We start from the raw sequence: 21,171 nt of genomic DNA, 5'->3' as shown, positions 1-21,171 counted from the left end.
AATGAAGAAATACAAGGAATCCAGATTGGTAAAGAAGAAGTTAAACTGTCACTGTTTGCAGATGACATGATATTGTACATGAAAAACCCTAAAGACGCCACTCCAAAACTACTAGAACTGATACCAGCATACAGCAAAGTTGCAGGATACAAAACTAAGACACAGAAATCTGTGGCTTTCCTATACACTAACAATGAACCAATAGAAAGAGAAATGAGGGAAGCAATTCCGTTCACAATTGCATCAAAAAGAATAAAATACCTAGGAATAAACCTAACCAAAGAAGTGAAAGACCTGTACCCTGAAAACTACAAGACACGCTTAAGAGAAATTAAAGAGGACACTAACAAATGGAAACTCATCCCATGCTCTTGGCTAGGAAGAATTAATATCGTCAAAATGGCCATCCTGCCAAAGCAATATACAGATTTGATGCAATCCCTATCAAATTACCAACAACATTCTTCAATGAACTGGAGCAAATAGTTCAAGAATTCATATGGAAACACCAAAGACCCCGAATAGCCTAAGCAATCCTGAGAAAGAATAATAAAGTGTGGGAGGGATCTCACTCCCCAACATCAAGCTCTACTACAAAGCCATAGTAATCAAGACAATTTGGTACTGGCACAATTACATTGCAACAGACCAGTGGAACAGATTAGAGACTGCAGACATTAACCCAAACATATATGGTCAATTAATATATGATAAAGAAGTAATGGGCATACAATGGGGAAATGACAGTCTCTTCAACAGATGGTGTGGGCAAAACTGGACAGCTACATGTAAGAGAATGAAACTGGATCACTGTCTAACCCGATACACAAAAGTAAATTCAAAATGGATCAAAGACCTGAATGTAAGTCATGAAACCATAAAACTCTTAGAAAAAAACACAGGAAAAATCTCTTGGACATAAACATTAGCGACTTCTTCATGAACATATCTCCCCGGTCAAGGAAAACAAAAGCAAAAATGAACAAGTGGGACTATACCAAGCTGAAAACCTTCTGTACAACATAGGACACCATCAATAGATTTAAAAGGTACCCTACAGTATGGGAGAATGTATTCATTAATGAAAGATCCGATAAAGGCTTGACATCCAAAACATATGTAGAGCTCACACACCTCAACAAACAAAAAGCAAATAATCCAATTAAAAAATGGGCAGAGGAGCTTAACAGACAATTCTCCAAAGAAGAAATTCAGATGGCCAACAGACACCTGAAAAGTTGCTCCACGTCTCTAGTCATCAGAGAAATGCAAATTAAAACCACAATGAGATATCACCTCACTCCAGTAAGGTTGGCTATCATCCAAAAGACCAACAACAACAAATGTTGGTGAGGTTGTGGAGAAAGGGGAACCCTCCTACACTGCTGGTGGGAATGTAAATTAGTTCAACCATTTGTGCAAAGCAGTATGGAGGTTCCTCAAAATAGACTTACCATTTGTCACAGGAATTCCACTTCTAGGAATTTACCCTAAGAATGTAGCTGCCCAGTTTGAAAAAGACAGATGCACCCCTATGTTTATGGCAGCACTATTTACAATAGCCAAGAAATTATTATGTAAGTATTATGATTAGCATGTATAATGTGGGGGGTGAGGAAAGGGGAGGGCTGTGCAGCACAGAGAAGACAAGTAGTGATTCTACAAAATCTTACTATGCTGATGGACAGTCAGTGACTGTAACAGGGTTTGTGGGGGTGATTGGTGTAGGGGAGAGCCTAGTAAACATAATGTTCTTCATGTAATTGTAGATTAATGATAACAACAACAAAAAGATTCCTGTCACGGCTGGTGGGTTGGAACTTACCGAGACTGACCCTACTGGTCATGCAAAAATACATGATGCACACAATGGCGACGGGATGTTCAAATTCAACTCGAACACAGAAACCTACACATGGGCAATTTCTGACACATGGGATTCCCAATGGGCAACCAGAGTAACAGAAAAATTCTATTCCAATGGGTACTCATCTCACCATCCAGGGAGTTTAGCCTAAATAGAGAGCATGTCTCCATTGTTACCCAACACTCCCGACTGTCACCCAGCATACATCACTCAGAACAAATACTTGATAATTAGCTAGAAAGCACAGACCCAGACTCTCCCCCTTCAAATCCCGCCTCATCCCCTTCACTCTACTCTGGGCTCCATATCATACAAAACACCCTTGCCTTCCTAAACCTCACTACTGCCGCCTTAAAGCCAACAAATGGTTTCCTTTGTGCATTTTTAGCTCGGCCCTTATTCTCTGCAGTTTCTCTTAACATCACAAATTATACCTTCTTGACCTCAAGACTTCCTATCAACCCAGTTAACAATGTTCCCTTAAGGGAACCAGAAACAGACAATATCTCACTCCCTTTATGTGCCTGCATTTTCCAATTCCCCTTATTAATGTCTCTCTAGGGAGAGGCAATTGCTCTTATAACCAAACCATCTCTACAACCTCCTATTCATGACTGGGAGACTTTCTCTGGTGTAACGGCACTCTCCTAAATGAAATTCTACCCAATCAATCAGAACCCTGTTTTCTTGTGACTATTGTCCCTCAAATAACATCATACAGCAGCTCTGAAGTACAATGGTTGCTTCCTCACTGCAGAACCCGCTGAGCAGCCTTCCTTCCCATTATGGTCGGGATACCTTATCTGCCTGTGCGGAGGAACGGGCCTCTCAGGAGGAGCCTTAGGACACACCCAACGGCAGTAGATGGCCTTAATGCCCAGCTGCAAACTGCTTTAGATTCCACCAGCGAATCCCTGTCCTCACCTCGGGGACAAGTTACCTCTCCACCCCAAGGGACGCTTCAAATCAGGCAGGCCCTCGATCTTCTAACCACCGAAAAGGGAGGGACCTGCCTCTTCCTTAAAGAAGAATGCTGTGATTATGTCAACGAGTCAGGACTAGTGGACGAAAACGTACGCTGAGTGGCCGATGTTGCAGAAAGTCTCAAAAGGTCCCCTACAAAGACTAGTATGAAGGGACTCTTCCAGTCCTCTCTCCTCACTTGGCTCCTGCCTGTCCTCGGTCCTTTGCTCGTCATCTTTCTTTTCTGTACCTTCCTGCCCTGCAGAATTAAATTCATTCAAAATCAGATTAGCAAGATTTCTACCAGACTTTCAACCAGCTCCTCCTTAGGGACTACCAGTTGCTGAAGGATGTGGATGAGACGAATGCTGAAATTCCTTCGCCATCCTGAGACTGACGGCCCCTACCTTGTTTGATCATAACTCTTCCCTTTTGTGCCCCCATCGCCGCCCCCTTCCAGCGGGAAATAGCCAGAGAAATCAGTGACGTCCCGTCGCCCATACCAAATCAAAAAGGTAAGAATGTTAGTCAAAAATGGCGCCTGACCCCACACTTTTCGACCTGAGATGGCGACCGTTAAGTTTCAGTTTCCCGAGATTAGGTTCCGCTCCCCTCTCATGACGCAGAAAATTCTGTGACACAGACCGGTAACGTCCTGCCAGCTAACCCCAACGATTCCATGCCCAGTCAGCTGGTGCCAAGTGCCTTAATATAAGGAGATGTAAGCCAAAGCTGCCCAGCCCACGGCTGCTGCACTCACTCTCGCAGGCAACCACCTCGCCACCTCTTAATAAATCTCTTGGTTGAATATCTGCTCCTCGGTGTGGTTGTCTCTTCCCTTAAGGAATTAGGCAGTCCTATTACTTAGGATCAACCAAGCTTCTGGAGGCTGAAGACGGGCCCCAAGAGAAGCCAAGGGAATGGCTGGGAGGAAGGCACACAGACCAGAGATGACTGCAGTGTGGTTAGCATGGCCTGGTGGGGATCCGGGTGGTGTCCCAGAATCCCAAAAGTGGACATGATAGAGAAGCTGGTGAACTTTGTGTAAGGTGCTTAGTTCGTAATAGTATGCTGATGTTAGATTCCTGCCTCTGTTACCATAGCCATGATTCTGTAAGATGCTAATATTAGGGGAACCTGGTGAGAAGTGTAGGGAAATTCTCTATATTACATTTGCAAATTTTCTATAAATACAATGTTAATTCAAAATAAACAGTTGTGAAAGAGGAGAAGCACATGGATGAGATGATATACTGAATGTAGGGTGTGAGATAGTCAAGACTGACTCACCGTTCTTCCCTGAGCAAGGAGAGTTAATGTCTAGGGGTCGGACCCAGGCCCGGGCAGCTAAACTTTTGAAAAAACCTAGGTGGAGAATTCCCGACCTTCCTGCTCCCCTCAGATGAAGAAACCTGATTGGCTCACATAACCGTAGTTCACTCTTGTGCAGTGATAGTTATAAACACCCAGTTTGCAGATGAGGAAACTGAGGCAGCCTGAGGTTTGAAGGCGGGGTGACCTAAAGTCAAACAGCCCTGGCTGGTGCTATGGTTTGCATTTTCTGACCACAAAGTTGTCCTCCTACTGATGAGTGAAACCTAAATGGAGAGTAAGGAATGTTAGAGATGAGGCTCTTCCCTCTGGCCGCATGTGCCCCTGGGCACTTGGCATCCTGAGCTGAAATCTGTTAGAGACTTGGCTACACATTTGAAGCTGGACCACCGCTGGCTGTGGGCCTGCCGCTGTGCCCCTCACTGGCTGGGTGTGTCCCAAGCACAGCAGAAGGGCCCCAGCCTCACGCAGCAGCTCAGGAACTCCTCACAGACCGGGTCCGGGAGTGAGCAGCCCCCACAGGCCATTCTGCTTGCCTTTCCCTCTGGGTGGTTTGACCCTTGCAGGCACTTGGCATATTCACGTGTCCTCAGTTCCCTCCCGATCCGTTTCCCACCTGGCCGCCCCAGAGCCCAGCTTTCATGCGGCCTCTGCTCCCTCGACCAGGCATCTGGCCCTGGGTCTTCCCAGGCTTTAAAGGGAATCCCCTTCAAAATATGCAGCCTTCCCCCTTCCTCATGCTAGGCGCTGCCGGGAGCCGCTCAGAACCGCCAGCCTGATGGTGCAGTTGCGCAGTCGGATGGAAGGGGCTGCACAGTGGCTTTCCAAGAGGAGAACTGTCGATACCCCTCCTGCTCAAAATGTTCCTTTTAATGAATTTGCTTATTTTCGTTTAAACTCAAGCTGTCCATTCAGGGAAGAAGCCATATCCAATTCTCCCTGAAAATTTTAAGTACTGGCCCTATAGGAAGTTGGAAAAAATCACTCCTGTCCTTGTGACTACCCCTGATGATGGGAAAGAGAGACCCAATGAGTATTGGACCCACGTTTATGGGAAAAATGATAGGGAAAAGTTACCTGGGTTCAGGTTCCTTCCTCTGCCCCTACGTGGCCTCCAAATGACATACTCAGTGATTAATGGTGACAGGTGGGTACAGAGAACAAATGATATTCTTTGGCTAGCCCACCAAAGAAGGGCCTGGCAAACTATAAAACAAATGAGAACAGGGTATTACCTAACTCCTGATCAGAAAATTCTCCATTATAAGTCTTACTGAAAATGGGTCCAAGGCACAGTCTATAAAATTTGTCCCTGCCTACCAAAGAGTTATCGTGTCCTTTTAGAGAGAGCCTGTTTCTTTCCTACAGGACATGGAGAACGGGAGTATAACTATGAAAGCTTGTGGGCCATACATCAAAATAATAGAATAGTGAACTTTAGTCATCTGTAAAGAAACCAAGAGTCTGGCACCTACCTAACCTTTGTACGATTTTCTGGCCGCAGTAATTAAGAACAAAGTTCACTTAGAAAGAAGTGAACTGCGAAGACCTGCCAAATGACATAATCTCATTCTCCAAACTCATGTAACCGTGCTATGTGTCAATTAAATGATTAATATCTATATGTAATCAAAGAGCATATAATCAGGGTGCTATTTTTCATTAAAGGCAAGGCTCAGCTTTTGCTAGTGTCTGTGTTCTCATTCATTTCAGTGAGTCACCGACGTCATCTATCCTTCAGGGACTCCTGGACTCGGTGGAGCTGGACTCCCGCAAGGTGCCCTGAAGCTCATGTAATCGCTGTGCTCCTGTAGCTTCCCATCCTCATCAGGGGCTAACGGATGGGGTGGAGGGGTATCAGGGAGGGGAAAGAGGCAGACCGGGTAAGCGCAGCCCACTCTGTCACTTAGGCCACCCCAACACTGCTGGCTTCTAGGCACGGGGGGAGGAGATAAAGAGCCCCTGTCCCCAGAAGCAATTAGCAAAGACATGATCCAAGTGAACAGCGACACAAGTCTGGCTAGTAGAGCACGTGGCATCCTGGGAAGGCCGAGGGAAGGCAGCGGACCCAAGGGGGCACATTCCGTGTTGAGTGCGGAAAGCTGACCGAGAGGTAAGAGGGGCTTCGTGAAGCCCTGGAGAAAACAGAGCTCGTGGCCTGTCTCACTGTCAGAGGACTGCGGGCCCCCGCTGGCCTGAGGCTGGACGGGAGGGGTCAGGTCCATGCTTGGAAGGAAGGGCTTTGAGCAGCAGAGGGACACAGGACCGTGTTTCAGAAGGGACACCTGGGCGCTGGAGCGAGGGGCCCGCAGGAACGCAGGCTGCGGCCCATAGTGCTCAGCTGCCCTCCTGCGGGTGTGTCAGGAGGGACGCCACGGCTTGGCCCCGGGGGTTTCCGGGAGGACAGTGCGGCTGGGATGCAGGGACAGGATGACACAGAATCAACGGGACTCGGCAGCGGAACGAGTGTGAGGTGGAGATGGGAATCCACAAACAGCAGCCTGTTTCAGCGGGAAAATGTTCAACTTTCAGTTTGAGACCCGTCGTCTTGATGCCGGAGTTCTTGTTCACGAATCCGAAGAATGAGCTTCACAAACAGTCAAGGTAGGGGAGCAAGGTACAGGCGTTCATTTGGAGATATAGTGAAAGAACGGAGCTACTGGCTCACGCCCAGAGGGGACAAGAGAGTCGGTGGTGGTGCGTTGTCTAGGGGTTTTATAGGCAGTTGAGGATTTTTCAAGAACACGAAAAAAACTTAGGGGTGTGGACTTGTTAGTGGTCCCTGAATATTAAAAATTAACTTAACATAAGGAACTTCCTGCCTTGATTTCTCCCTGGGACACCGGCGCCTTGGTCCGGGAGCACATCAAAAGGCTGCCTGCCCAGCCCCCAAGGTGGGCTGAGATATTGTCTATTTGCTAAAGAATCCTGCCTCTTGAACTTCCTGGGTGTTAAAATGCAATCTTATCTTTAAGATGGAACTCTTCCTGTCTTTTACCATGTCCTCTACAGCTGGGTCTGCATGCTAAGTTAGTTGCTCAGTTTGCAAAATCACCTCGTCAGATTTGAAGGCGGTAAGACAGCACATAGGCCTGGGCCTTTTAGCATGCTAAAGTGAATCTTACACATGGTTACAAATGGTTAGTGTAACTGACACGTGCCACTCTTCCCCATCTGGGGAACATTAACTGATGTCACCGAAGAATGATTCTAGAGCTTAATGGTTAACATAGAGTTTCAGTAGGGACTTCTTTGCCCATTGTTACATTGCTCTGGCCATAAATATTCCGCCCTGCTCTTCCCGGAGGCCCTCACCCTACTCTGACTACACCCAGGGTCCCTGTCTCAGTCTGGCCGGGTTTGAACTGCCCGAGGGCCGTGGAAGTGGAGTGTCCAGGTGGCAGCTGGTTGGTCAGGGCTCTGAGAGCAAGAGCGCGAGCAGCAGATTCAGAGTCCCTGGCACACTGCAAGGTGCAGTCAGCTTGTGGGTGCGCCTGGGGGTGGGGGGCGGGACGTAAGCCCGACATTCGGTAGCGAGCAAGGAGAGCCTCACCTAGGAAGAGCAGTGGGATGCCGCAGGCAGCAGAGAGAGCCTCACCTAGGAAGAGAAGTAGGGTCCGCAAGGGAAAAGGGAGAATGAACAGGCCCGGAAGCCACAGGGCAGCCAGAGTGGTCCTGCCTCCTGCCCTGAAGCCAGAAAGAGAAGGAAGCAAGACCACATCTTGGTTTGGTGACTGGGACGTTGTGGGTAACATTGCAGCATTCCCGAATCTCTTCCTGGCTTCAATGCATCTACATATGAACACGCATTCCTCAAGGGTGGAGAGAAGTACGTCATCTCCGTATCGGTGTGTAACTATATGGTGACCGAGGGCTTATCTGAACCTGAGAGGCGTGGAGGTCTCGCATGCTTCTGCCGGAGGAGAGGGAAGGGCCCCGACCACAGTTTGTAAGCAATATACGGGGTTTAAACCTTAGTTTTCCCTTTGATTTTGGTTTTAGAGGTATTTTGCCCCAGGATTTCCTCTCCCCGGACTTACAGGCTCGCTTGGCGGCTCCTCGGTCTGTGTCTAGAAGAGGATGTGAGCCCGACAGTGGTGGGAGCGCAACCCCGCAGCGGACACGCCGCTCCGGAGACGGCGCGGTCGGGCACGAACTCACTCCTGGGGACCCCAGCCTGCCCGGGGCCGGGAGGAGCCCAGGCCCAGCGCGACCCCCGGGGCCACCGCGCCCTCCGGCCCGTCCAACCGGTACACCAGCACCCGCCCGCCCAGGCCGCGTGGACACAGACACCATCCCGCCTGTCAATGGTCCGCCCGTAGCCCTCAGACGGGCGCACGGAGGGGCGGAGCTGGGCGGTGCCTGGGCGGGAGGCGCGGCCCCTGGGCCTCCAGGCGCACAGAGGGCGGCGGACTCGGACTGGTTCACAGCCTGTGGCGTCCGGCTGGGCTGGGGAGACGACGCTCCTGGAGTCCGCCTCTCTATTCCTGGCACAGCTTTGGTCTGTTACCGCCTAGTCACCGAGGTCCCTCCCATGCTACCCCCGCGGGAGATGCGGGTCAGGGAGGTGAGCCGCGCTGAGGCTACCGTTGGCGGCGCTAGGCAGGGCTTTGTTGGCGCGCCGGGAGTGGGGACGCAGGGTCGCGTGTCCGCAGAAGGGAGCTCTCTGCGGATTTCCTCCCGAGCGTGAGGTCGACCCCCGCCTGGCTGCCTCGCCGACCGGGTCGTCCCTGTCCCTCCGAACGCACGGAGCTCGGTGCTGCTGAACAGCGCGGTTCACCTGATCTTTGCGCACGCGCGCGGGGAGCGGCGACAGCCGTCACCCCCACTTCCGTTTGTAAGGAAGAGGGAGGCTCAGTAACCGCTGGGTGTGCTGCGGGCGTGGTGCGCCCTCCTGTCCCCAGATAGTACATTTAAATTGAGAAACTGTGGCGGGAACGGTGACCGGGACAATCCCTGAGCCTAGCCAGCGGGTGTGGAGAGCGGCGGTGGGCGGGTGCTGGGACAGTCCGTCCGCCTGGCCTCCCGGCTTCTGGCTGCGTTCATGGACGTGGACAAAATCTGGCAATCAGTGCACGTGCCCAAGTGTCCATCTACAGCTGACCCCTCCAGCACAGAAGGGGTGGGAGGGATCAATGTGATGCCCTATGAATAAGCCGTAAAACCGATAACTCACTGTCCCTTTTGTAGAGAGCAGGGAAGGGGTGCCTACTTGCCCAGGAAGCCGATGCCTCAGCGCCTGAGAGCCAGCTGGCTGCCCGGGTTCAGGTGACCGATTCTGGGCTGCATTTTCAGTGAGGTCATTGCTCTGCAGTGTCGGCCTCCTCCCCGTCTCCGACCCGCAGATGTAGAGGCGACGCGATGAGATATAGAGGACCAGAGTAGGCCAGCCAGCGGACTCAAGGCATACCAGCTCAAGAGTGGTGCTGGAAAGGCACCTCTCATATTTATTGACCAGGCATCACATTGTTGAGTGGGTGAACAGGTTTCTAGACACAGTGATTAACATGCTTTACTCCAGGAATGTATTTGCCTCCATGTCGCTGGGGCAAGTCGTCCCTGGAGCCAGGCAATGAGGGGGTAGAGATAGCAAGAAACAGATCTCGGTTTAGATTTAGTGAGCTGCGGCCTGCACCGCAGATTCCAAGGAAGACAGTCAATTCCCAGAGAAACAGAATCCTCCTTGGATGGCAACCTACACTGCAGAGTTTAAATTGAGGCCAGCGATAGGGCAAGAGTGCCACTAAACTCAGCCAGAAACACACATTCCCCGTTTCTAACCCCATCTTCTGTAGGAACGGCCTGTTCTCACTGCTGTTCACCTGCCTAAGGAAATGCTTCCAACAGGATGATCGGAGGCGTCCCGCCTAAGGCACACGTGGCCAGGCCCTGCTCTGTGGCAGAAGTAGAAAATCTACGTGACAGTTCATGTGACTGTGTGTCCTTAAAATTCACTAGTCTTGATACATTTTGAAAGTCCTTTTGAACTTTGCTTATGTGTATTTGTAGTGAAAACGAAAGGACTGATGGTTGTAGAGTTTACTCGTTAAAATTCTCATGATTCAGATTCTTACAAAAGGTGAATGACGGCCCTGCTGTGGACACCAGCTTAGCTGTGGGATCAAAGTCAGTGTAAGGCTGGAGGCACTGGGGGAGGGGTGAGCCTGCCGCACAGGCTCAGGCCTCACCTAATAAGGCGAGGAGACCAGCAGGTCCTGGTCTGACAACATTCCAGGGTCTGATCAGACAACATTCTAGAAGTTCCTAACTAGAGCCCTCCCCCACGCTGGAGGAATGGTGGTAGCTGTCCAGGGCCTGTCTAGAGACCAATGAGAGACCTTCACGCACCCTCGGCTAGACAATCGTCATGCTGCTGTAAATCTAAGCTCTGCCTCCCCTTACCTTCTTTAAAAACTTGCTGCCTGCCCTGCTGGGCGAGACTTCTCCAGCCTCCATTTATGTAGACTGGTGAACCTTGCCTGGGATTGTCCTCAAATAAACTGCCTGGCCCTTTCTTGCCTCTCGTCGCCTGCTTATTTTGGTTGGAATTTATCTTACAGTCAGCATCATCAGTAAGGAGACACCATACCTCCTGATAAAGGGTCCTAAGGACGCATCATGCCCAGGGGTATTCGCACCATCAGCTGCATCTCCTGTGTGCAAACCTCAGGTAGTGTCCATTTGTGCGTCATTGTAGACGAGAGCTGCCCTCTGTGCCCTTCAAAACACTCAAGGTTGGAACACACAAAGAAACATGAGGCAGTGTGCAGGTGAGACAGGACCAAAGGGCCCAAATACTGTGTATATACAATTCCTGAGGCAGGACTGGTCTGAGAAGGGGGAGGGAAGATGGCTAGAAATGGCATTATTGGGATGGCGGACAAAATTGGAAGCCAGTGGTGGATGAGACAGTAGTAGTGTGACTTCATTTCCCATGATTAATCATTGTCCTGTGCCCATGGCCTTGGAGATAGGAAATAACTCATTGAAAAGTCTTGAGGACAAGAAGCCACAAAGTCTGAAACAGAGTCTAGAAAGGGGGAGGAAGGAGTGAGAGTGGAAGACAAGATGATGAAATAGGCCGGATAAATGTTGCAGAGTGAAAACAGTTGGTGAAGTTAGCCAGGAAACGGGTATATGAGAATTCTTTGTCCTGTTCTAATGCAACTTTTGTATAAATTTGAAATTACATAGGAATTGAAAGTCATAGATAGAAACGTCTACCCTGTGTTCAGTGCCGGTTAAGTATCTCCTACTAATGAAACTAGAATTACTCAAGTGGCCAATTCCCCCTGAACACCCGAATTTCTCACGTCGACATTCTGAGGTCATCTGTCAGCAAGGGGCACGTGTGTGGCAAGCTATGGTTTGCTGAGTCCCAACTCTTCCTGCCAGATTTGCTTCCCTTTCTGGGTCCTGTTCCTGGATGAGTCAAGATGGGGTAGATTTTCACATTGGATGCTTGCAGGGACCACTAGGCATAGGCAGGTTTCATAGAACCTGCAGCGGCCTGATGTCCTGGGTCCCCTGCAGACCGGGAACTCCTGCATTGGGGCTGCTGTGGGCCCATTAGATCATGAACTCAAGTTTTGCAGACTTGGGAATGGTTCTCTCCTCAATGTTTTAGGACACTCAGTCCCATCTGGCTCAGGGGAGACTGTGCATCAGCCCAGGATTGTAACCTTTTCATTTTCTTGGCAACTTACTTTGTAGAGGTACAGAAATGGGAGTTTTAGAAGGTGCCTGGAAGGGGAAAGAGTGACATGGTCTGTTACACAGGGAAGGGAACTTGCCTCCCTACATGTAAGGTGCAGCACGGCTGTGCAGCAGATGCTCCCGCAGCTCCCACAACGTCCATCCAGCAACTGGGGTAGAGGCCATGCAGCTTCAGTATTCAAGGAGGCCTCACTTGAAGCTGAGACAAAAGGCAGCGCCTGCGGCTTGGGAACTCGAGTCTGAACTGCAGGCATGACCTAAAGGAGATTTCTGGGAGGTGCAGTCCCGGGAGGTGGAGCTGCCCCACGGATTCTGCATACTGAACACCACTGGCCACGCCTCCGAGGATTCTGGGTGTTGAAGGCCTGGGGCGGTGCCGCGCTGACTCTTCTGGGTACGGGTGAGTTAGTGCTGGACAGCTGAAGAGGGCCTGAGGATTCCGGGTACTGAGGTCCTGAAGCCGCCCCGCCAAGGTTTGTGGGTACTGAGGTTCGAACTCGCCCCGCCAGGATTCGTGGTGTAGACGCGTTGGACCCGCCCACCAGGGATTCTGTGCACTGAAGTCCTGGAACCGCCCCACCGAGGATTCTGGGTCCTGGAATCCTGGAGCCTCCCGCCGAGGATTCTGGGTACGGACGTCTTTAACTGCCCGCCGAGGATTCTGGGTTCTGGAATCCGGCCTGCGCACAGGATCCCGGGTAGTGTCCTCCGGTGGACGGCCACGCCGATGCGTAGAGCCTCCGTCTGCCTCCGGCCGAGGACGCAGAGCCACCGTCCCCACCCGCCGTCCGTCCCCGGGTGAGTAGGGGCCCTGCAGCCCCCTGTCCAGCTCCCTCTTCCGAGCAGGGAGGATGCCGGCTCTGCGAATGTGGCGGGGAGGGTTACTGAGGCCGGAAGCGCCTGCAGGCCGCAGGTGCAGGGGGTCCGTGTCCCAGGGGGAGACAGGGCGAGTCGCCAGGAGAGCCTTTGGGAAAAGTCGGGAGCTGCGGCCCGGGGAGTCCCGGGGTCGTCGGGCGGCTACATCTGGAGGGCCTCTCCCCGCGCGCTGGGCGGAGCCTCCGCCTGGGCGGGAGGGTTCCTGACGCCCGAGGAGAGGGAGTTCTCGAACAGGTCGGACGAGTGGAGGTGAGGGCGGTGACCAGAACGGTGAGCAGCGGCAGAGAGCAGGCGAGGGCCGAGGGCGGAAAGGGGCGCTCACTGAGCTCCGCGTGGGCAGATGCCTCGGCAACTTGCACGGCCGGGTCACCTGGATGCAGGGTCCGCGTGGATCTGCACAGCCTGGGAACCACGCCCTAGCACCCCAGGATATCGGGGAGGCGCAGAGCACTGCGCGGGGTGAGGCCGTGTTCTGAGAACTTCCCGAAGGCCAAGAAAGGAGATTTGGGGGCAGCTTCTAAAGAGCACGGTCGTACAGCGGGAGGTCTGTCCCGGTGTCCCAGGCGACGCAACTTGTGAGCCCAACTCAGACCTTGGTGGCCCTTCCCTACTTACCCGATGTAGGACAGAGGGTGAAGGCTTGCGCTTCAGTCTGCAGATTAGAATGAATAGCGAAGTAACAAAGACGCTCACCGCTGGAAGAGCGCAGAGACAAAACAAAATAAGTTGGTCGCCCCAGTGAGAAATCTTTAAGTCAAAAAGTACCACTCGAATAAAGGGGAGTTGCGGGTAGCCTCAGAAGTTTCACTCGTAGTCTTAAGATTGTGTCTTTTCAGGCTTTCAAGAATGGGGAAAAGCTGGGGCGTTGCTGGGCATACGCATGACTTGTGGTGTCTTTAGCAGAGCGTTGTTTATTTTCCTTTGTTCCTGCCCCCACTGCAACAGAGAATTGAAGGGCAGAGATAAAGTAGTGAAGCAGAGTAGAGGTTTTCTTTAAAGTTACTTACTTAGGGATAAAGTGCAGGTGACCTCAGGGAGGCGAGACACCCTGAAGGGCATGCATTGTATTTAGAGAAAGTGCACACTGAGAAAGTGATGTGGGCGATCTCAGAGAAGAGGCGCTGGAAGGTTCAAGTTTCATTCAAGGCTAAGCACTTAGATAGTGTGGGTGACCTCAGAGCGGTGCATGCTGAAGGGTTGGGGGTTTCCCATTTTATGGATTTTTCACGAATGTGACAGGGCTAGGGAGTGTAGACTAGTTAAGTGGACCCGAAATGATCATCTGTGATGAGATGTTAAGTCTCTTCTCTGTCCTCCAGGTAATGCTACAAAATTAACTCAACACAGGAAATTTAGTGCTTTGATTTCTCCCTAGGGTAGCACCATCTGTCTGCCAGCATGTCACCTTATGACTGCCTGCCCCGCCCCCTAGGTGGGCTGAGTCATTGTCTGTTTGCTAAAGAGTGTTTTAAGAATCGTACTGCTTAATTTCCTGGGTTTTAAAATGCAATCTTGGTTTTAAGCTGGAATCGTTCCTGTTGTTACGATGCTGTTCAGAGCTGGGCTTGTTTCCAAAATTAATTGGCAGAGTCCAGCTCCAGCGAGTCCAGGGATCCCTGAGGGATGAATGGCGTCGGCAAGTGACGGAATGAATGAATGAGGACACAGACACTAGCAGAGTTTCCGAGCTGAGCCTGGCCTGTTTTATTGAAATTTAGCAAGGTTATATATGTTTTGAGTACGCAGTTTCACAAAGATTAGAACATTTGATTCTTTGAGAAAAAATATTCACGTAAAGGTCAATCTTTAGAGATGAGATTATTGGCGCCTTAGCAATTATTAATGTTTTGCACTTGTGCTTGCTGGGCATCCCTAGCGGTTTCGGAACAAACAAGACTTAATTCTCAGAATGTTCCCTCACACCTGGTTGGCTTGGGCCCTACTTGCAGTTTCCTTATTATTGATTCTAAAATTACCGCGGTTACTATTCATTTAAGTATTAAGTATAGCTAAGTCTATTTTTCTAGGTCTAGAGCATTACATGCAGATATAAAGAAAAACAGCAAAACAGTCTATCATCAAAGCAGTGTAGCAAAACTAAGCTGATTGTAATTGCGGGAACTGGAAACTGTACCCTTGGGTAGTTGCCCAGTTTCATAGAGACGAGAGTGTTGCCCCTGGGGGGATGAGGTAAGGGGGTAATAACCAATGAATCCGAAGGCTTAGGGGCCCAGTCAGGCCACCTTTCTTCCCAGGGAGGGCAGGGTCATGTGCTTTTTTAGAGTTTCTTTAAACCATATACAATAATATCTACAAGAAAATTTCTTCAATGGGGAGAGTGTGTACAGTCATGCCAGGCCCTTCCACACACAATATCCCGTCCGTTATACATGCTGGCTCTGTTTTATTGTTTTATTTTTTCACCCGGGACCCAACAGGTCTAGGAGTGATTTAGAAATTCCTCTCAGGGCCGAGTTGGGTGGGGAGAGGGTACTGGGACCCACTCAAACAACCCCTGTTTATTATATGCTAATACTTGTTTCCAAAGTCCTCTCAGGGTCCTCCTCTTGTCACTCCATCCCTACTTTCTGGGGGAAAGGTGGTCTTGCCTCTGGCATTTCTCCCAGGTTATTTTAAATTTGGTTTTCCAATTTAGGTGTATAAATACACAATAACAACATTTCCAAACACCATAATAATAAGGAGAGTTAGCGGGGTTGTTCCTGTCAGAAGTCCACTTTGTTTCCTTCTTGCTGGGCATCTGGGCAGTGCCATCAGGTGGGCAGTTTGGACTGGCTCCCGACAACTAATCATGATGCTTATCTCTTGCTCAGGTTGCAAATTACTTCATTAGGGGCTGTAGGAGGAAAAAAACAGCATATGGTTAAAGTTAAAGAATAAGCTGGGCCTTTTAGCAGGCAAAGTAAATCTTACAGTGGCATGATCTAATTGACAAAATGAAGGCAGAGGCTATGCTGAGATACTTTTATCTGGGAATATTCAAGAATTCCAGGCCAAGTTACTCCAGGACTTTTTAGCCTTACTGTTTAACTCATTAACTATCCATCATTTCTGGCTCTCCAGTTTGAAGTGGCCAAGTCTTTTGAGTCCCTCCTAGTGGGTTTTCCTGGCCTTATTTTCTTTCCACCCCACCCACTCATATCTATTCTTCTGCCTAACAGTCTCATGATATGTGGCCTCATGACCTGAGATATGGTGAGAGATGTTATACCACCATCCGTAGTCTGTCCTGTAGATGTTCTGTAAAATAAACTTAATACAAGCAATTTCTTGATTCAGTTCTCCTCCCAGATAGTGCTTCCCCTCAAACAGTGGGGACATATTTTTGGGGGAGGGGAGTTGGTTGGGAGTGGGAGGGAAGTGAGTATAAGGTGAGGGAGTTTATTTTATTATATGTTTATACAATTTTTTTACTAACGTATGATTGATATTATACTCTTATGAAGGTTTCACATGAAAAACAATGTGGTTATTACGTTCACACCCATTCTTGTGTACCCCGTCCTGTACCCCATTGCAGTCACTCTCTGTCAATGTAGTAAGATGCCAGAGTTCTTGTCTTCTCTGTGCTACACTGTCTTCCCCAGGACCCCCACACACCGTGTGAACTGATCATAATACCCCTCAATCCCCTTCTCCAGGAAGCAGTTTATTAAGGCGAGAGTGTGAGGGAATGACAGAGAGAATGACAAAGGAAGTTCACTGAACCTCTGCTCTGCATGGGGCGCATCCCCTGCTGACTGCTTAAGCCGGTGTCACCTTGCGTCCAGTGTGCACTGGGATCTGCACAGCGTGGGAACCGAGTCCCTACCACCCCAGGCTTTGGGGGAGCCGCAGAGCGCAGGATGTAATGAGGTTATGTTCTGCGAACTTCCTAGAGATAAGTGGGGCTTTCAGGAAGGCTGCTAGAGAGCATGACCGTGAGCTTCAGAGCAATCTGGGGGCACCCAGGTGACAGTGATTTGCGAGCCCAGATCTGAGCTCTCAGCAGCCCCTCCTTACTTATCTGTAATGGGGCAGAGGGTGTTAAGGTTTGAGCTTCAATGCAGAGGATCACAATGACAAAGCAAAGTGACCCAGACACACTGGAAAAGCATAGATATAGAGCGTTGTAGTAGTGAGAGTTGATTTAAGGCAAAAATGTGCACACAGAGTAAGGGGAGTGTGGGCTACCTAAGAGACAGGTGCGGTGAAAGATTGGAAAGGGCTACACACTTAAAAAGTGCAGGCGGTTTTATATGCGGTGAGGGATTTTCAGGAATATAACAAAAGGCTTGGAGTGTGGACTTGTCCACTGGTTCCAGAATGTTCATCTTTGATGAGACACTAAGTTTTTTCTTTTAACTTAGCACAAGACATTTACCTGTCTGATTCCCTCCCAGAACAGCAGTCCTGCCTGGAAGCATATCAATCGAGACCATCTGCTCTGCCTCCAAAGTGAGCTGAGTTATTCTCTTTTTGATTAAAATTCAGTCTTAGCTTTAGGATGGAGTTTCTCCTGAATAAGCTGGGGCTTTTAGCAGGATAAAGTAAATCTTACAAAGGTATGAGCCCATTGACACAGTGAAAACATATCCTGTGCTGAGATACTTCCTTTATCCGGGGAGTATTCAAACATTCCATGTGAAGCTGGCCTTCTGAGCTTTAACGGACTAATTCTCTAACTCTGTCCTTCCTCCCCCTGCCTCACTCCAACTCCCTCGGTTATTGGCGTGGGAGGTCTAGTGAGGCCAGGCAGGTTTTCCAACACCAGTAGGCCATTGGGATGACCGCCAAATAAATGGTTTTAACTTATTGTGGCAAAAATTGTGAGCAAAACCCAGAAGTAGAGATACTATTACCCCATGAATGCATCAGCTTCATCTGACACATCACTTTGCAACTGTTGAAAAAAGTGAAACTCAGTTGAGCAAATCTGAAAATCTAATGGGCTTTATTATATCGCTCAAGACTGGGCAGCATCGCCTCTGTGAGTGGAGGAAGACCCCTTTCGGCTGCAGAAAAGTAAAGGTTATTAAAGGTGGAAAGGGAGCAGAGGAAAGGAAATTACTGGCCAAGGATCCATTGTTTTATGTGAGGATGCCTGAAGGGGAGCAGAAGGGGTCTCAGTATATTTCCCAGTGCTGAGCAGGAAATAACATGTTGACTGGTTAAAGGTTCTCTTCCAGGGAGGGTGGAAACTACCACCAGGTTTGGCATTAAGTCTCTGTTTGCCAACATAGGACCATAAGAAGAGTAACATCTTTGGGCGTGTGGTTTTCTTATGAACACAGACATTCTGGTTTGGTCCACATTCTCCCCCATGTGTGTATGCTGGGCATCGCCTTAGCCATGCCCACTGGTGTGAAGCATGGGCTTTGCAGTGAGACTTCAGACCTCGGATTTGTTACAAATTTAAACTCTCTGTGCCTCAACTTCCTCATCTGAAAAAGGTGGGTGGTAAGTAACCACATCATAAGTTTGTTGTGAGGTATTCCATCTCTGGTGGACAGTGAATGCCCAATAATAGTTCAATAGTGTTAATATTAAAACTTTCTGTTCCAGATGAATTAAGAGGACAAACTTTCTGATCAGTGTCAGCATCACGTCAAGACAGGCTGTGTTCAGATGCCTACATTCTGGGTCTCTTCTCGGCCACTGACCACAGGTTTGGGAATTTCCCAGGACACACTCTTTTAGCCTCCTGCTCTGCTTCCTCCAGTCCTGTGCCCACAGGGGAGGGGACTGTGCTGGGCATAGGGAGGACAGCTGCCTGGGTTGGATACTCCTTGCCTGTTACCTTCTCTGCTGCAAACCAGGAGGGCTTTCCCCCGGCCGTGACTGACGGCCTGTGAGCTGCACTGTGCCATGTGATCTCAGAGCCTCAGCTGCTTCTCAGGCCACCAAGCCTCTCAGTGAGAAACGTTTCCCCAGATCCCAGCCCCTTGCTCAGGACACGTCTGTCCCTGCGCCTGTCAGTGCTGTGCGCAGCCGACCGCATGCCTGGTGTAGAACCGGCCATGTGAAAAACGGTTCAGGTAGCATTCCATGAGCAATGCATCTGTGCAGGTCCTGGGCTTTATGCTCTATCCACGGTTTATCTCTCATCCAACCTGCTGGTTAGGGCTGGAATCTCTGCTCTGCAAAGGAAGAAATCATCAGTGTTACTGAGGTATAATTTCAACACACTAAAACCCTCTCATTTTAAGGTACAGTTCAGAAAGTTTTGATAAATATAAGCTGTTGAGTCTCCATCATCCGAATCAGTATATGAAAGTTTCTCATCACCCCAGGATGGTTTGTTTCCTCAACATTTTAATGAATTATAAGTGGAGGAGCTAAATGTTCCCAGTGTGCCTGGCATTCAAACGTGAGGCATTGCTGACTCTGTGAAGCCGCCGTCGCTGCCTCTCCGTTCCTGTACTGCACGTGTTGGCGCCCAGGAATGTCGGCAGGGGGCCCGAGTGAGAACAGCCAGAGCTCGTGGGGGTGTCCACTCTGGGCCTGCAGAGAGGACTCTCCTCTCATTCCCGTTTGTTTGGGAAGAGAGAATCCATGTTTAAGTTTATAATGAAAAATGCTTAAACATTAATTCAAATATAATGTATAATCTCTTGATACCCTCATCAGCCCAACAGTTTGTTATTTGTGTCTCCAGGCCCCACCCTAACCCTAAGCTTTCTATTTTCATACCGTGTCTTGAGCCCAGTCAGACCTCATTCATCTGCGGACACTGCAGCAGGCTTCCTGAGCGCGAGTGTGGTTGCTTTGCTTTTTAACTCATCTTTGGCCCCATTATCACACTAGAAGTTTAACAATCCCCTAATTTCACCAGCTACTCGGTCCCATGGAACTCTCCCTAGTGGGCTCAAAAACGTCTTTGCAATTTCGATTCCGTGCTCGGGGCCGTTAGTATGAAAGGCATGGGAAGAGAACTGTCTAGTGTTCAGCAGGTACTTTTCACTTCTCTCTCCTGTTCTTTCCTTGTGCGTCTTGGTGAAGGTGCAGCTCCCACGTGTGGACAGGCGTCTCCTCCTTCACGAGGTGACGCGCCATCTCTCTGACTTTGCTGTATGTTCCCCCAACTCCCTCCCTCGCACCTTCTGGGTTCTTCCAAGTAATCTACTTCTGTGCTGCCTGTACCCCTGTGCCCGGAGGACAGATGATGCGCCCACCACTCACCTGACTACGTGGCACTATTTGTGCTCAAAATATAACCAAAAATTAGGACTTTGGGAACAGCGGTGTAGGGAACTCTAGAGACTCTTTCCCCACAAAACAACTGTAATGTGGATATTATTTAAAAACACCTCTTTAAATCACTGACAACTTTCTTACGGCCACTCAGCATTTGGAGAAACATTTATTCAGAACTGTCTAAATGTTTGTAATGATACTGAGAATCTGTGATTGAGCCACAAACTGGGAACCACCTCCCGCGCTGTCAGTGTGACAGAACAACTGACTGTGGCCAGTGCAGATGACAGACAGCGCCCTCTCTCCCTAGGTTTCCGCTCACGGTGGTGATTTCTCCCCGAGTGGCCAGCACCGCCGTTGTCCTAAGCTCCTCCTCCTGCCGACCCTGGGTTCTTAAACCTCTGGCTCAGGTCAGCATGCTTGAGGGGTCTGGTATCTCAGTAAGGCTCTCTGAGGTCATCCTTCTGGGTTTTGCGGAATGGATGTCTTGGGCTTTTAGATTCATGTGTTTCTGAAAGTGTTTGATTCTTCATTTTTTTAAGTCTGAAAGTTTAATTTTATCATGATTTTTTACTGAAGGATATTTGATGTATAATGTTACACTGGATTTAGATCTGCAGCATAGTGATTTGGCAGTTACATACATTATTAAGTGTTCACCCCAACTAGTGTAATTACTATTATTTACTATTGACATAGAAACATAGAAGAAATCTATGGCCTGTATGCTCTATGCCTTGCTTTCACTCACCCACTAATTTCGTTATGATTGAGTTTTTGTACCTCTATCCTCCTCACCTACTTCAACCCCAATCCCAAACCCTCCCTTCCCATGGTAACCACCAGTCCCTTCTCTGAGTCTGGCAGTGAATTCTATTCGTTTTGTTTTGTATAATATGTGAAGTCATATAGTGTTTTCTTCCTCTTCCTGGTGTAGCGTTTCACTTAGCATCATACCCTCCAGGTCCACCCATTCTGTCACAAGTGTCTGGATATCTTTCCTGTGGCTCAATCATGCTCCATTGCATACATGTAGCACATCTATCTGTTCTTCCAACAGTTTGGTTGCTTGTATAAGTTGGCTCTTTTAAGTAATGCAGCCATAAATATGACACTTGTGCCTGTGTTTACTTCTAAGCGTGTCATGGCTCCATGTCTTAGTGTCAGGTCTCTAATCCATTTTGGGTTTACTCTTCTGCGTGCAGTTAAAGCGTAATCCA

The 21,171-nt window shown here is 49.3% G+C and overlaps 1 protein-coding gene across 5 annotated transcripts in view; it reads left to right on the top strand.

Annotated features, from left to right (window-relative positions):
• Positions 1-11,898: 11,898 nt before the first annotated feature.
• LOC130680791 (zinc finger protein 169-like) overlaps positions 11,899-21,171 on the top strand; it is a 43,569-nt gene continuing 34,296 nt past the window's right edge. Inside the window, exon 1 of one of the 5 annotated variants that reach the window (XM_057492186.1) lies at positions 11,899-12,676. In XM_057492186.1, the coding sequence (XP_057348169.1) occupies positions 12,606-12,676 (71 nt within the window). In that variant the 5' untranslated portion in view covers positions 11,899-12,605. The remainder of the gene's footprint in view (positions 12,677-21,171) is intronic. The other 4 variants (XM_057492187.1, XM_057492188.1, XM_057492189.1 and 1 more) reach the window with 4 other exon arrangements.

This window comes from Manis pentadactyla, chromosome 14 (genome assembly GCF_030020395.1).
Source record: "Manis pentadactyla isolate mManPen7 chromosome 14, mManPen7.hap1, whole genome shotgun sequence".
Classification (NCBI taxonomy): domain Eukaryota; kingdom Metazoa; phylum Chordata; class Mammalia; order Pholidota; family Manidae; genus Manis; species Manis pentadactyla.
Note: the sequence above shows the minus strand (reverse complement) of the source record. Positions and strands in the feature narration are given on the sequence as shown.